The sequence below is a fragment of the Colias croceus genome, chromosome 28 (assembly GCF_905220415.1).
Source record: "Colias croceus chromosome 28, ilColCroc2.1".
NCBI classification, from domain to species: Eukaryota; Metazoa; Arthropoda; class Insecta; order Lepidoptera; family Pieridae; genus Colias; species Colias croceus.
This window is the reverse complement of record NC_059564.1, coordinates 181,681-196,980: the sequence shown is the minus strand read 5'-3', so window position 1 is coordinate 196,980 and position 15,300 is coordinate 181,681. Positions and strand designations below refer to the sequence as shown.

The window sequence follows — 15,300 nt, the reverse complement described above, 5'->3', positions numbered from 1 at the left end:
TAAATACGTAGGGAATGGAAATTTGTTTTTGATACATATAGAATTTGAATTATGTACTATTTAACATATTAATATATTACTGTAATTAACTTAGGTAATTAAACTAAAAACCCGCATTACGATGTTTGTCTGCACTGACTTTTCAGATACTTCATTTTCTACTCTGGCATACCAAGCTCCTAACATTTTTTTCGTGCTTACATACAGTATTACCTGTATGTATGTACGTTACTCTTTTCAGTATGGAGTACATAATATCTATACTAATATTATAGAGCTGAAGAGTTTGTTTGTTTAATCGCGCTAATCTCAGGAACTACAGATCCGATTTGAAAAAATCTTTCGGTGTTAGATTACCCATTTATCGAGGAAGGTTATAGGTTATATTATATCATCACGCTAAGCCCAACAGGAGCGGAGCACTGCGGATAAAACCGCGGGGTACAGCTAGTAATAAATACAGGGCAAGTGTGATATAAGCTACATTTTAAGCTGGAAAACACCTCATATGTCAATACCTCCTTTGAGGAAATCCATTATAATGCGCATCAAACAATCCTCTGTAACTAATGGCAGTTGTTAATTTAAAAATCGATTCATCGATATTTTATATAGCCGCCCATAAATCGTCCCAACCTGAGGTCCCAACAATGCTTTTGACAAGGGTCAACTGCTGACATTTGACAAATAAATACTGTCAGTTGTCAGTTGTCACTTGTCACCCATTTGCAATTTGCATTTGTATTTTGGAGGTATATATAGGTAGGTTGTTTTGTTACTGGACATTGGCGAAGTCCCTTTTTATTGGGTGGAGCTGGTGGAGCCATTAATTAAGAGAAGAAGAAGAAGAAGAAGATATTGTTGTTGTTTGTAATATTTTGTAATCACTTTGTAATCATATGTCTTCATTCTTCATTGTAATTTTTATTTATTTATTCACTTAGTTATATGGAGAGCTTTAATTTCCCTTACGACTACATTGACTTTGTTGAACGATTTCATATTGAAGCAATTTTTTCTGCGGTTTTTTATAGATACAGTGGTTCTTCAAGAAGTTTTTAGAACATAGATTGTTAACATAAAGCTGAATTAAATATAAACGCAAATAAAACAACTTAATATTGATAAATTCTTTATTGAAAACACTGTTTACACTTTATGATTTTGCATCGTTTTTTCTTCTATTGTAGTCACAGTGAATTATGTCCAGCGTTAGCAACTTGAAGCAAACTGACTATCGTACCATGCAGGGGCGTAAAATTATCGTACATGGATTGAAATTATCGTACTTTTTAGGATAAAATCAATTATAAATAAATAAATCATATAAATTGTAATATTGATATATATATCCAAGTTCTCTATAGTTAATCTTTCTAAACTACCGCTGTCAAATCAACAGGATACTGAAACCAAAATGTTTTACGCGTGGTAAAGACCTGAACCGATTCCCTTTCCACTTTAAGTTCAATAAACGCGCCAAGTTTAAATTCACTCGGACAAAATTTCACTGTTCCCATGAAAGTTCGATATGAAACACGTCAAAATTTCATATTTATAAAGAAGAAATGGATATGAAAAAATCAGCGTACGATAATAATATGCTGTCGTATATCGTACGTAGGCACAAAAATATCGTATGTGTACGATAATTATCGTAGGGTTCCAAACACTGAATTTACATCACTTTTCCATTAATAACATCGTACAATATTGTACATGAAGCTTTTACACCTTATTTAAATATAGATTTTTGAAGTTATACTTCTTTTGGCGCGATGGAGAAAAATGATGAGAGTGAATTTTTACGATACACGCGCACACCGACACATAAATTTAACAGCATGAAGTTAGTTCTAGGTTGTATGAAAATTTATAACTATATTCAAGTTGTATATTCTAGTATTTTTTTTTCCATACGCCAAAGAAGTATAACTTTTAAAGGGTGTACATAAGTACACACACTCTTTTTTTTTCTTCACATATTGATAAAATAGGCACAAGTTTTTTTATTAAAACTTTGAAACAATACATTGATATAAACTCAAAAATTAGGGTCCTTTTTCTTAAAAAGTCTTCTGCTTGACAAAACAAAGATAAACAAAGTTTGCTTCTTATTATAATATTATTACGTACATTATAACTTGACAAAAACCAAATTATTATCTTGTTATATTTTTATAAATGTATGCAGTATTACATCAAGATAAAATACAGTAAACACTGTATTTTCGCTAAAAATCATAGGTACACATTATACTTAAAAAATAAAACTGCATGGTATTTTTGTAAAGACCCAATTTTCACCATCATATCGACTCCACAATACCAAAATAACATAAGACAATCTGCCATACATATAAGCCAATATATATAAATATATAAAGTTTTAACGTCTGTCCGTCTTGCCAACCCCACGTTTGCCGGAAAACAAATGTTTCGGCATCTTGGTCCCAATGAACCTGTCCGCTTCTCCCTTGAGACCCATCTTCTTTGTCTTTTTCGATATGGCGATGTGCGCCATTTTCTTGGCGCGCTTTTGCATCTGAAATGAAAAGCATGTGTTATTATAACAATATTTTATCACAAAAAGTTTTAAATAATAAATAAATGATCTTTTTCTTCAAACTCAAACATTTATTTATTCAATTAGACTTCTTCGAGAAGCAACGTCATATTTTTAACATTTACCACCGATTCAGAAAGCAGTATCATCTATGGAGAAGAACCGGCAAGAAACTCCATAGTTGCTCTTTCTCATATTTTGTTTCTCGATATTGTTTTTTTAACTAGTGTCTGTCTATGATATATAAAAAAGCTAGATACGTTACCCGCTCTCTATTTTGGCAAGAAAAAACTCAGGTAAGTGCCCGAGTTTCACTTAGTCACGCACCATTCAGCGTCGTGGCTGGACATTCTTTTTGTATTTTAATCGGCAGTTGTTATTACGAAGTACATGAGTGAGACATGTATTATGTCTCGTGCGTGAGAGTGAAAGAGAGAACAACTGTATTGGTGATAGTGCGTTAGTAAGTAGGTATGTATTAATTACGCTGTTTTTTAGTGCAATGATGTTGGCGTATGCCGCGTCTACTAGTATAATAGGTCATTGGTGTCTGTATATTTGTTTGTGTATAAATGTTTGTCTACCTGTTATTGTTTATCAGTCTATATATACTACAGTTTGACTGTCTGTATATACCAATGTTTGGCTGTCTATATACAGAGTTACTTGTAAAACACCAGCAACCTTGCAGGACAAGATAGCTAACATCATAAGTAACAACATTTGTTCTACGACTTTTGATAATTTGTTAGATTTTATTTTCATACAAAAATAAATATTCATTTAATTTTCCGTTTGAATATTATAAACTCTACACACATAGCAAAAATGACGTAAACAAGAAGCGAACGAGAAGGGGAAGGGGGCGTCGCGTCGTCCTTTCGATAATAAATAGAACATAGACTTACAAATGTTAGGAGAGTACAATAAAAGCTTAAAAAATCATTTAAAAATAATTTATTGCGTTATATGCCAATAGTCATAGAACAAATGTTGTTACTTATGATGTTAGCTATCTTGTCCTGCGAGGTTGCTGGTGTTTTACAAGTAACCCTGTATATACTAACGTTTGTCTGTCTGTAAATACCAGTTTGTGTATATAAATATCTTGTGTGACCAGTTGACCAGTGGCCCTGCCTACCAAACCAGAGGTCGTGCGTTCGATTCTCACCCGGGGCAAATATTTGTGTGATGAAAATAGATGTTTGCTCTGTGTCTGGGTGTAAATTATCTATATTGTATAATAAGTATTTATTTAAAATTATATATGTATGTTTATCAGCCATCTGGTTTCCATAACACAAGCGAAAGCTTAGTATGGTATCAGATCGTGCCGTGTGTGAAAATTGTCCTGAAATATATATATTAAAAAAATATATATTTTAAAAATGTTGTGTGGTTTTATGAAACCACGGTAAAAGTGAAACTTTTTTTCACACTATAGACATTTAACTAAAAATTATCGTATTTGTACGATAATTATCGTACGTATCGTGCGTCACGCGACATGCACTACACAGACCAAAAAGTTTGAGACGATGTAATAAAAGTTTCACTTTAAAATATATAGTTCAGGATACATCGCCCATTTTTGCAAGTGACTACTATCAAGCTAATTTTCCGTTTGTAGCTTTATTTTGATGAGACACCGAATAATTTCGTGTACGAAACTCTCGATTGTGGTAGCTAACAGAGATAACAAGGATAAAATTTTTTGATTTGATGGTTCTCAAATATTTATTACTAACTGAATGAATTTTTTTTTGTTCAATCTCAAGATAATTACCTAAATTATTCGAAAAAATATTTGTCCTACAAAATCTATGGTTTGTTCAAAGTGTATCGATAACGAGGTCATCATAAATGATTACTAACAAGCTGATTTTTTTGTTTTCACTTAGTTAATGTTTATATATTTCAACGGACATATTGTCCTACAAATTGCGTAATAAATATTTGAGAACCATCAAATCAAAAAATTTTATCCTTGTTATCTCTGTTAGCTACCACAATCGAGAGTTTCGTACACGAAATTACTCGGTGTCTCATCAAAATAAAGCTACAAACGGAAAATCAGCTCGATAGTAGTCACTTGCAAAAATGGGCGATGTATCCTGAACTAATATTCTGTTCGTCTGTCTGTATACACTCACGGCCACATCCTTGACGCCCTGTTCGTCCCTGGCGGGTCGGGACACGGAGCGCGCGCGACTCTCGACACGCGCTCGCTTCGCCGGCGCGGAGTGCGAGCGGGAACGCGAACGCGTCACGAAGTGGGCGCTCTTACTGTCCGACATGTCGACGCCTGCAAGTTCAAATTAATGAAATTGTTGTAATAGGCAAATATTATAATCTGTATTTTGGTTATTGTATAGTCTGTATGGTATCACTGTAAACTGCAATTGTCTTTGCCCTCCTCTCTGTCTCTGTGGTTCGTGGTGTAATGTCGTGTGCGCACAATGTAGTTTGTAAAAAAGTATTATAAAAATAAAGATTGATCAGCATCCACAAGTTGTGTTTCAATATACAATTATTTCAACAGAAATAAATATTTATTTGCATAATGTGTATACATAAATAATACCGGCTGAATTGATAACCTCCTCCTTTTTTTGAAGTGGGTTAAAAATAAATATTTGTTTTGTAGAAAGGTTGTCAATATTATAATAATAAATAAAATAAATTTGTTTCCTTTTTATTGCCTATTCTATACGAATAGGAAATTCCGGCTCGAAGGACTAATGGAAAGTACTAACTCTCCTGTGGCGTTGCTTCAGAAAGGGAATTTATTATTATTGAAATAACAAAGCAATGAACAGAAATGATGATGGAATGATATTATACAATGTAATGCGCGTACGCTCAGAGACGAGGCGATTCCTTGGGTATTACTGCGTAGGTTGACTTTGAAATATTGTTATAAAGAAAATATTGTCCGTGTGTGTATGGGTATATTTGTTGCGTATACGTGTAGCTTTTCGGCTTTGTCCGCGTTTTCAAAGAAAATCCCACATAGTTCCCGTCCCCGTGGTATTTCCAGGATAAAACCTATCCAAGTTACCCTCTATATGCGTGCTAAATTTCATTGTAATCGGTTCAGTAGTATTTGCGTGAAAGAGTAACAAACATTCACAGTTCACACATACACATTATTATAATATTATTAGGATTGTCTGTGTGTACATAAGTTATATTTGTTGCGTATACGTGTTTATGATAATATAATATTATCTGTGTGTGTGCATTTGTATCATGTCTGTCTGTATATAGTGTGTGTGTGTGTGTGTGTGTGTGTGTGTGTGTGTGTGTGTGTGTGCACACTCACCGAGCTTCTCCATCTCGGTGCGCAGACGCGTGGTGGAGCGGTCGCGGTCGCGGGCTCGGGAAGTCCTCGGCATCACCGGCTTTGTGGACTGTTTCACTAGACGAGACTCGTCTTTGAGCACCGCCTTCTTGTTGCTGTTGTGGAAACGACATTGTTGTAATGTTTTCGAGCAATAATATTATATAATAAACAATCTGGAATTCTTGAAAAATTAAAAAAAGCAACATGGTTGAATGTTGCAACTGAAAGTAACAAATATTTATTTTGAACTTTTAATTTTTATTTTTTATTATTCAGAATAATAAGTTAAAGTCATGAAATTATTGTACTGTCACCTATCCTTGATAAGTGTACAAAGTTTGAATTAAATCTGGGACAAAATAAGGCACAAGTGCTCAATAGTGAATGAATGAATAATTCACCTGCATAATGAACGAATGAATGAATAAACTCACCGTATCTGTATAGCCAGTTCCCTGATCTCCTTCATGCTCTGGTCCAATTCGATCTTGGGCACCGCGTACATACCGCCCGCTTCACGGAGTTCCTCCTCACGTTCGAGATCGGCTAATTTCTGTACATCAAATTGATAATAACTAGCTTTTCTACGGCGGCTTCGCCCGCGTTTTCAAAGGAAAACCCGCATAGTTCCCGTTCCCGTTCCCGTGGAATTTCCGGGATAAAACCTATCCTATTTGTCAATCCAAGTTACCATCTTTATGTGTGCTAAATTTCATTGTAATGGGTTCAGTATTATTTGCGTGAAATAGTAACACATACAACCATCCTCACAAACATTCGCATTTATAATATAAGTAAGAAGTAAGATTATATGCTTTATTTCATATTTAAAAGAGTTTTTAGTAGTAAATGGAAATGTACTACGTCTACGTGGGCGGAAAACTAGTTTAATAAAATTTCAAGTTTGTAAACGAATACCGACTTCTTTCGAAGTATGATTCAATTTCTCAGAAATCCAAGGTTTAATTTCACGCAATAACATGGAACATGCTACAACCACACTACAACTAAACAAAACAGACTATGATCATAGCAATAAGGTACAAAATCGCACAAACTACGAATATATTGTTCACTATATCTATGTCGCAGTCAAATTGTATTATTTCGCAGTTTTCAAACGATTGACATTTTATAATATGTCGAGAATTCGTAATCAGAAATTTTTCGTTTGGATAAGGGGCGGGGTTAGGTTAGGTTCTTGGTGGGGCTCCGTCGGCTCGCGACCGTCTTTTTGTAGAATTTTGGAATAATTAAATCCTCAGCATTTTACAAAATGCCGAGCATTTGTAAACGGCGAAATAATACAATTTGCCTGCGACATCTATATAAATAAGGTTCAATTTCACAAAATTCTACAAAGCAAAACAGACTCTAAAACTATAGCCATGAGGTACAATCTTAAAAAATGTTACTACACAAAACAGACTCTATCACGATAGCAATAAGATACAATTTCACAAAACTCCCCAGGTAATATACATATTAAAAGCTACATAACAATATAACTAAACACAATAGCAATAAGGTACAATTTCGCACAAACCTCGAATATCTCCGGGTCGATATATAATCAGCAATGTTATGTCCCTCCCACAACTCCTCAACAAAATAGACTTTATCCCCATAGCAATAAGGCACAATACCACTTAACCCGTTACGCGTCCGGCGCACAGCCGGCACCGATCCCGATAGTGTCAAGGGAGTTCACGAAATCTAGCTTTTTTATGACTAACGAGTTTGAAAATTTTATTTACCCTATTGTTCTATAATTATATGCCATGTATGATATATTTTTGGAAAGAGGAAGAAACTAGTTATAGCATAAAAATGTAATCATGACGATATATTTTTTCTATAAAATTATAAAAAATTGATTTTCTTTTGTTTTAATTTTAATTGCTTACATACTAACACTTACATGATAATGCTGAGTCATCAAATGATCATATTCACGTTTTCATATCACTACACGATTGCCAAATACATTCACTTATATTTTCACACATTTAACACAACGTATTTCACTATGAATAATAACAAATCTCCATTATTCACAAACAAGAAAAAAAGCGCCATTTTGCGTCTTCCGCACTGAAAAGTTGAGACACTTTTTCACTGAGTATTCTTCAAATATCCCTAAAACCAATATCATAAACGTATTCTACGTACAATTTCTCACAAACCTCGAATATCTCCGGGTCGATATATAATCAGCAATGTTATGTCCCTCCCACAACTCCTCAACAAAATAGACTTTATCCCCATAGCAATAAGGCACAATACCACTTAATTCAAAGTTAACTAATTTGTATAAAATTTTACGCCATAATATTACAAACCAAAATAGACTCTAAATCTAACAAAATAAAGTACAATATCGCACAAACCTCGAATATCTCCGGGTCGATATATAATCAGCAATGTTATGTCCCTCCCACAACTCCTCAACAAAATAGACTTTATCCCCATAGCAATAAGGCACAATACCACTTAATTCAAAGTTAACTAATTTGTATAAAATTTTACGCCATAATATTACAAACCAAAATAGACTCTAAATCTAACAAAATAAAGTACAATATCGCACAAACCTCGAATATCTCCGGGTCGATATAATCAGCAATGTTGTGTCCCTCCCAGAACTCCGGTATCGGATCGTGGCGTTCCTCCTCCGGTATGTCCGCGTAGTTCTTTTGTAGATCTAGAAAATATATAAAATGTTGTGTAAATTAAAACTTTGTATCGTTTTAATTTTGTAAGTACATATGTCTTTATCAATTTAAAAATAATAATAATAAATATATAAGCAATTTCAATTATTTTTTTCAACCTAACCTTTTATGGCTGAAAACATCAATCAATCTTTGCTTCAATTATAAAGACTAAACCTTCTTAATCGATTTTGTCTCATTTAGAAGTTGAAACCTGAATTATTGCTGATTTCTATATCCTTATTCAACTATGTTCTAACAGTTAGCTGTACATATTATTACAAATTACAATTGCTAAAAGAAAATCTTATATTACCTTAATCCTAAAGCCAACAGTAAAATACATTCCAATCTTTACTTTAGATTTAACTCTAAACTCACCGAGCACATAATCATCACCCTCCTCCAGTTCAATCTCCCTCTCCAACTTCCGTTTCCTCCCCTCCTTCTCCCTCTTCGCCAACACCCCGGGAGGTATCACGGGAGGTCGGGCTTTACCGTCTCTTGGTGTTGGTACAGCCACGTGGAGACGGTTGAGTATACCGTCCACCTGTATCATTTGTGTATGTTAGGAATAGTAGTGGACCAAGGCGCGCCTTGGGGGACACCTTGATACAAGTCGCTTTTGGTTTTATAATGTAAAAATTAATAAAATTCTCGGTAAAAATTATTATGAATATAGGAACATAATTGATAAATATTTTTTTTTTGCAATTACTCGCGAGATTGCTAACTTCCTACTACGATTTATAAATGAGAAAGAATTCAAATTGTGGTATATGATAACAAGACGCTTTATTATGCCTTTAATAATAATAATTGACACAATTCATATATTTTCATGGCATACAAATCGCAATTCGTATTGGACATTTCTGTTTCCAAAATGCATAGAAATGTATTGGCTTATATCACGCACAGGTCCAAATTTATTATTTTTTTCTGATTATTTTTTTTTCAAATTAAATTACGTCTCTCTGTCCGTCTATCTTACCTTCTTAGTCCTCATCTTCTCCGTGACCCTGTGACCCAACAGCCTCTCGCAGGCTTCCACTTTCAGCTCTTGGACACCTTCTCCGGTGAGGGTGGAAGAACGCATCACAGGCACTGTACGTAGTTCTGAGTTACCGTCCGCACTGAAATAGTTATTCAATTAATATCTATACTAAATGTATTACTAGCTAGAAGAGTTTGTATGTTTGTTCGCTTGTAGAGACTAATCTCAGAAACTTTCACGTGTCCAATTTGAAAAATTATCTCTCTGTCAAATCCATCTAATAGTGCTACGTACAGAAGGTTCACTCCCTAACAAAAGTTAAGGCTTATGCCTAAAAACTTTAGGCATAAATAATTCTAGAAAGCGGCATTTGCTTGCAAGCGAAATTGAAACTTACGGTGGGCCGCGAGCTTTATAATATTAGCATAGATGTATTTATTACTAGCGGTCCGCCCCGGCTTCGCCCGTGGTACATATTCACGTTTTCTGTACATAAGAACCATCATCGTACTTCAAGGAATATAATAAAAAAAGAATTAAAGAAATCGGTTCAGCTGTTCTAAAGTTATGCGCTTACCAACACATTTTGGGATTCATTTTTATATTATAGAAGATTTATATACTAACTTGACAATGTTCCCCTTAGCGCATGTTTCCTCCAATTGTTCAATCAACTGCCTCTTCCCCTCCGGCAAGTCCTCCGGCTTCACTACGTCCACTTTATTTAGTACCACGATGAGTGGCTTGTTGCTGAACAGCGGTTTGATGCTCTCGAATAGTGATATCTGGAATTTATTTATTAACATAAAAATTTTCAATTTGCAAGAAATTATACTACTTAATTCAACAGTTTTTTTATAAAATTAGAAAACAAAAAAATATCATAGCTCATTTATAACAATAACAAATATTATTTCAGAGTATCTTTGAAAACTTTCGAGGTGCGAAAGAACACATACACAGCGTTGGTGTTTTCCGTAATTTGCTCAATTAAATAAATAATCAATCAAACTTTTCAACTACACTATATTGGTAAAACATAATTCAACAACATTATATTCATTTAGTACACATGGTATACCCCAAGGTACACCACTGGGTCCACTACTATTCCAAACATACAACAATGGCAAAACAGTACAATTTTATAATTTGTTTGATCCAAAACCCTCACCTGCTCCTCAATACTATGTCCACACTGTTCAGAAGGATCTATAAAGTATAGAACGGCTGCTCGTAAATGAGCGAGCGCAGTGACGGCTTGCATTTCGATAACGTTGCGCTCTTCTAGCGGGTGGTCTAGGATACCGGGCGTGTCTATTACCTGGAAAAAATATAGATTTGTGTGATTATTTTGATTTATATGAGGAAAGTCATTTTTTTACGATGTATACCTATACGTACAGGTTTTTTAACCGCGACTTTGGTATTTTTTTATTAAGATTGTTTTAAATCAGGTAACAAACTCGTATCAATCGCTTTCCTTTTTTAAATCTTTAGAATACTACATTCTTATTCTCTTTTGATCATATGTCTTGTTCTCATTATAACTTTCACTTTCCCCAATTAAATAAATATTTAAAAAAAATGGATACAATATAGTCAACTACAATGCAATAATTAAATAATGCAATAAATAGATAATTTTTTTAAGATACACAAAAATACATTGTACTAAATTACTGAAGGTACAAAACTAATTAACATTATTTTTACTTGAATAATAATAAATCACATTAAAAATCTCACCTGCCATCTCAGATATTTATAATCTGTATGTCCGACGTACAAACTCTTGGTTGTAAACGCGTAAGGCTGCACTTCTACATCAGCGCGTGTTATCTGAACAAAAAAAAAATTAAAATAAATATTTTTAACAACGTATTTATTTACTTTAAGCGATATAAAAAATGGTAGTAGTAATTCTGAGTTTTTTAATAAGCAAATAACAGTATACAATTTCAAAGAAGAAAAATATTTTTTTTGCTCTTTTACTTACAATATGGAATTAAATTAAAATTTATCATATATTGATATCAACTACTGAACAGTTTTTAATTAAATATACAATAGAAATAGGTGAACAAGTATAAACATGTTTTTTATCATATATTTGCAAGTATTATTCACAGATTACCTGATTGATAAAACTGGACTTTCCAACATTGGGGAAGCCGCAAATGATGATAGTTCTGGTATATGGGTCGATTGACGGCAAACGGGATAAATGTTGTCGCACCTGAATTAAATGAGTTAGTTGAAAAAGAGCTTGTGTGCCGGGCACACGTGTCAGAAGTGAAACTTCTTTGGCAAGATTTAAAGATACAAAAATCGTTGCCTTACTCCATGACGAGACGGTAGTGCCATAACGCGACCTTGAAATTTTACTATCAACGCGCCTAAAGAAGTTTCACTTCAACAAGGTTTTTTATAAAAAAAATTAAATCATTCATTCAATATTTTTCATTTTCAGTTATAAAAGAAAATACTTAAAATCACAATCAAAACATAGAATTGCAAATTTATAAAATGCATTACACCTACCATGGTACAAATTTCAAAAATTCACAGCATCGAGAATTATTAAACTAAACTGTGCTTAGATTTACGAAATGAATTTAGAATAATAACTTGATTTAAGAATTATTCTACTAAAATATCAATAAAAAAGACTACTCTACAAAACAGTCACAAACCTGTTCCAAATACGTCAAGTTAGCGGCCTGCCTCTTCATGATGGTGGCCATGCGACCGAGCGCCGCACGCTTCAGCTGCTTGCAGCGGTACAGCGAGTCACCGAACTTGAGCAGACGCACGTAGTCTTTCGCTACACTGAAATTTTAGACATTCCTATACATTTATATGATAAATTCATTTTATGTGAGTTCTTTAGGAATTTTTATAACTAAAAAGTTAAATAGTTTCTCATTGTTGTGTAAAACAGAATAGCAGGCTGCAGGTGTATAAATAAGGGCCTTGTTGTGGGTAAGTAAAAAAAAAAAGTGTGTGTGCGGAGCACACGTGTCAGAAGCGAAACTTCTTTGGCAAGAATCAAAGATACCAAAATCATTGCGTTACACCATGACTGTTGCCATGATCAACCTTGAAATTTTAATGTCAACATACCCAAGGAAGTTTCACTTCAAAAATCCATTCTACAGTAATTATTGTGTGAAAATTGAACTAAGTAACTAGTACAAGGAACTTTTTCTTAATGAAAGGAAATTTTGTTTATTTATTGTAATAAAGACCTAAGATTGTCATGCAATACCTATTCAATAAAAAGCAATACCCTTCCTATATTCATTCACTAGTCCCACTTACATATTGAATTTTGGTAATTGAAAACTACCACCAGTTAACATCGTCATGCACCAAATATTTGAATTATTATACTTACTTGTCAATAAGATGCCTGGCCGTGTTCAACTGTCCCAAACCCAGCTTGTAATGATCCTTATCATACAAGACGTTCATCAAATCTGCATAGAATGGATGCACATCGTCCAGTTTTGGAAATTCCTGTCAATGACACAAAAATTCATTGAAAATTGTATAAGCTTAGTACGTTTAAAAGGTGTAGAGTGAAACGGAGTTGTCTAGAGTTGAGAGAAATGGAAAAAATAAGATGTTTATTTTTTATAATGTATACGTCACATTGTTTAATAATTACTTTTTTTAAACAGAATGCCAAGGAGTGGATTAATAATACTCATGTTATAAATTAACTCATAATTAATTAAAATATTTTATCAACAAAATATGAGTCGATACATATCAAACTCCGGTAAGTCCACTCCCCGCCAAAATTGAGATAACAATGGCGCCAATTTTGAATTGTAAAACTAAACCAGTCTGTACTTTTCAAAGTTAGGTAAGTCAATCGTATCTATATTAAAATAAGGTCTAAAGTAAATGTTTTTTTTCAAACGCCGGTATGTCCGTCGACAGTGGTTTATCAAACTCAGGTAAGTCCATTTCGACCAATCACAGCGCAGTATGGCACTAAAATGGCTGCCATTTCTCTCAATTTTGTTGAAGCTAACACGTGTGACCAATGCTTATAAATCGTTTTAATTGATAAATGATGGAAGAAAACAGTTTTACTATAGAGGTGGTGGTTCTAGACAAAGCAAGGAAAAAAACAATATCAAAAGCTAAAACAGACAAGGCTCCGAAAACAGCTAAAAGATAAATGAAACTAGACGCACAGCACACGCACAGTAGTTATTCCCAGCCATAAAGCCCAGGGCCGTACTGAGATTTTTCAACCGTTTTGATTTATTGAGCCTTCTCTTTGACCAGCAGTGGGATGATAAAGGTTAATAATAATAATAATTTGTATCTTTTAATTTACATATTTTATTTTAATGTCCAATACTTACAACGCGCCGAACTATCTACCTATTTCCACCACCTCAGTACGTCCCAAAACTAAGTTCTATCAAAGTCCTGTAAGTCCATTCGAGATTTTTCAAATTCCTGTAAGTCCAAGACGATGTTTTTCAAAACCCGGTAAGTCTTGCTGGTACATATCAAACGCCTGTATGTCCAGATTTAAATCTAATTTTGTGGCATAATCATCAAGTAATACGTTTCTTTTTCTTCGTAAAAATAATTCTAATGTATTATATTATATCCGTCATAAATTATAAAGGTCCAAACATATTGTTTTTTTAAGTTATTAAAAATACCTCGATTCCCACATTTCTGTTAGAATGGACTTACCGGAGTTTGATATGTATCGACTCATATGTAATCTAATATATAAAAATCAATGCCACTTTTCGTTGTAATTCCATAACTCGAGAACGGCTGAACCGATTTCGATAATTCTTTTTTTATTATATTCCTTGAAGTACGAGGATGGTTCTTATGTAGAGAAAACGTTAATATGTACCACGGGCGAAGCCGGGGCGGACCGCTAGTGTTATCTATATTGCACCATATTGTACTCAATATTCTATGAATCATATAGGATATCCTTGTTAATAAAAACACAGATCTTTGTTATTAAGACGTCGAGTTTGTTATTATAATCGTTAATAAAAAGACCATACCTGAATAATGCGCGAAAGTCTGTCGTGAAAGTTTTGTTGTGTAAACTTCACTTTTCTCATATAAAATGCACGAATCCTTGTAATTTTGTAGTGTTTGTGTACTACAGTCGGTGTTTTCCTTTGTGTTTTCGATAAAATAATATCAATAAAGTCCTGCAATAAATAAAATATGGTTTTAAGAGGTTATGTTTATAAAATTTAATAATAAATTAAATATCAAATAATCACTGTACTTACCTTAGCCGTGGGGACCACGGCTATTTTTTTGAAGTTATATAAACTCATTTTGAATTGTTTTGTAGTTATTTTATATATAAATAACTACTACACGAGACCAACACGTAAACACGTGAGGAACTCGCATGAAAAAGGAATCTGTCATTAATGATTAAAGTTTTGACATCAATTGTCATTGCCTGTGGTCATTGCGTTTCGTTTTACAAAACTAGTAATTATACTGTAAATTGTGAAATGTATTATTATGGGTGATTATTAAGCTCAGAGGGCACTAATGAATAATTGTTATGAAGTATTATCTATATTGTACAATTTTCATTTGAAATATAATCTAAATGGCATGGGCACTCAAAATAACTAGAGTCGTAACTGAAAATTTA

General features: G+C 33.6%; 1 protein-coding gene across 1 annotated transcript; it reads right to left on the bottom strand.

The window, feature by feature from the left end:
* Nucleotides 1-1,941: 1,941 nt before the first annotated feature.
* LOC123704046 (nucleolar GTP-binding protein 1) lies at nucleotides 1,942-15,049 on the bottom strand. Its single transcript, XM_045652302.1, has 15 exons — nucleotides 14,921-15,049; nucleotides 14,684-14,836; nucleotides 13,024-13,145; nucleotides 12,320-12,455; nucleotides 11,761-11,862; nucleotides 11,373-11,465; nucleotides 10,798-10,947; nucleotides 10,251-10,408; nucleotides 9,621-9,762; nucleotides 9,008-9,176; nucleotides 8,507-8,616; nucleotides 6,347-6,465; nucleotides 5,892-6,025; nucleotides 4,720-4,871; nucleotides 1,942-2,545 (listed from the first exon to the last, which is right to left on the bottom strand). Exons 1-15 carry the CDS (start codon nucleotides 14,966-14,968, stop codon nucleotides 2,390-2,392), a joined length of 1,944 nt encoding a protein of 647 aa, XP_045508258.1. The 5' UTR covers nucleotides 14,969-15,049; the 3' UTR covers nucleotides 1,942-2,389.
* Nucleotides 15,050-15,300: the final 251 nt, after the last annotated feature.

Bases quoted from the DNA above. Each gene is read 5' to 3' on its own strand.
- LOC123704046 (XM_045652302.1), bottom strand. From the start codon at position 14,968: ATGAGTTTATATAACTTCAAAAAAATAGCCGTGGTCCCCACGGCTAAG. The intron at 14,837-14,920 runs GTAAGTACAGTG...TATTTATTGCAG, and splicing joins CCGTGGTCCCCACGGCTAAG to GACTTTATTGATATTATTTT. The intron at 10,948-11,372 runs GTGAGATTTTTA...TATTTTTTCCAG, and splicing joins ATAAATATCTGAGATGGCAG to GTAATAGACACGCCCGGTAT.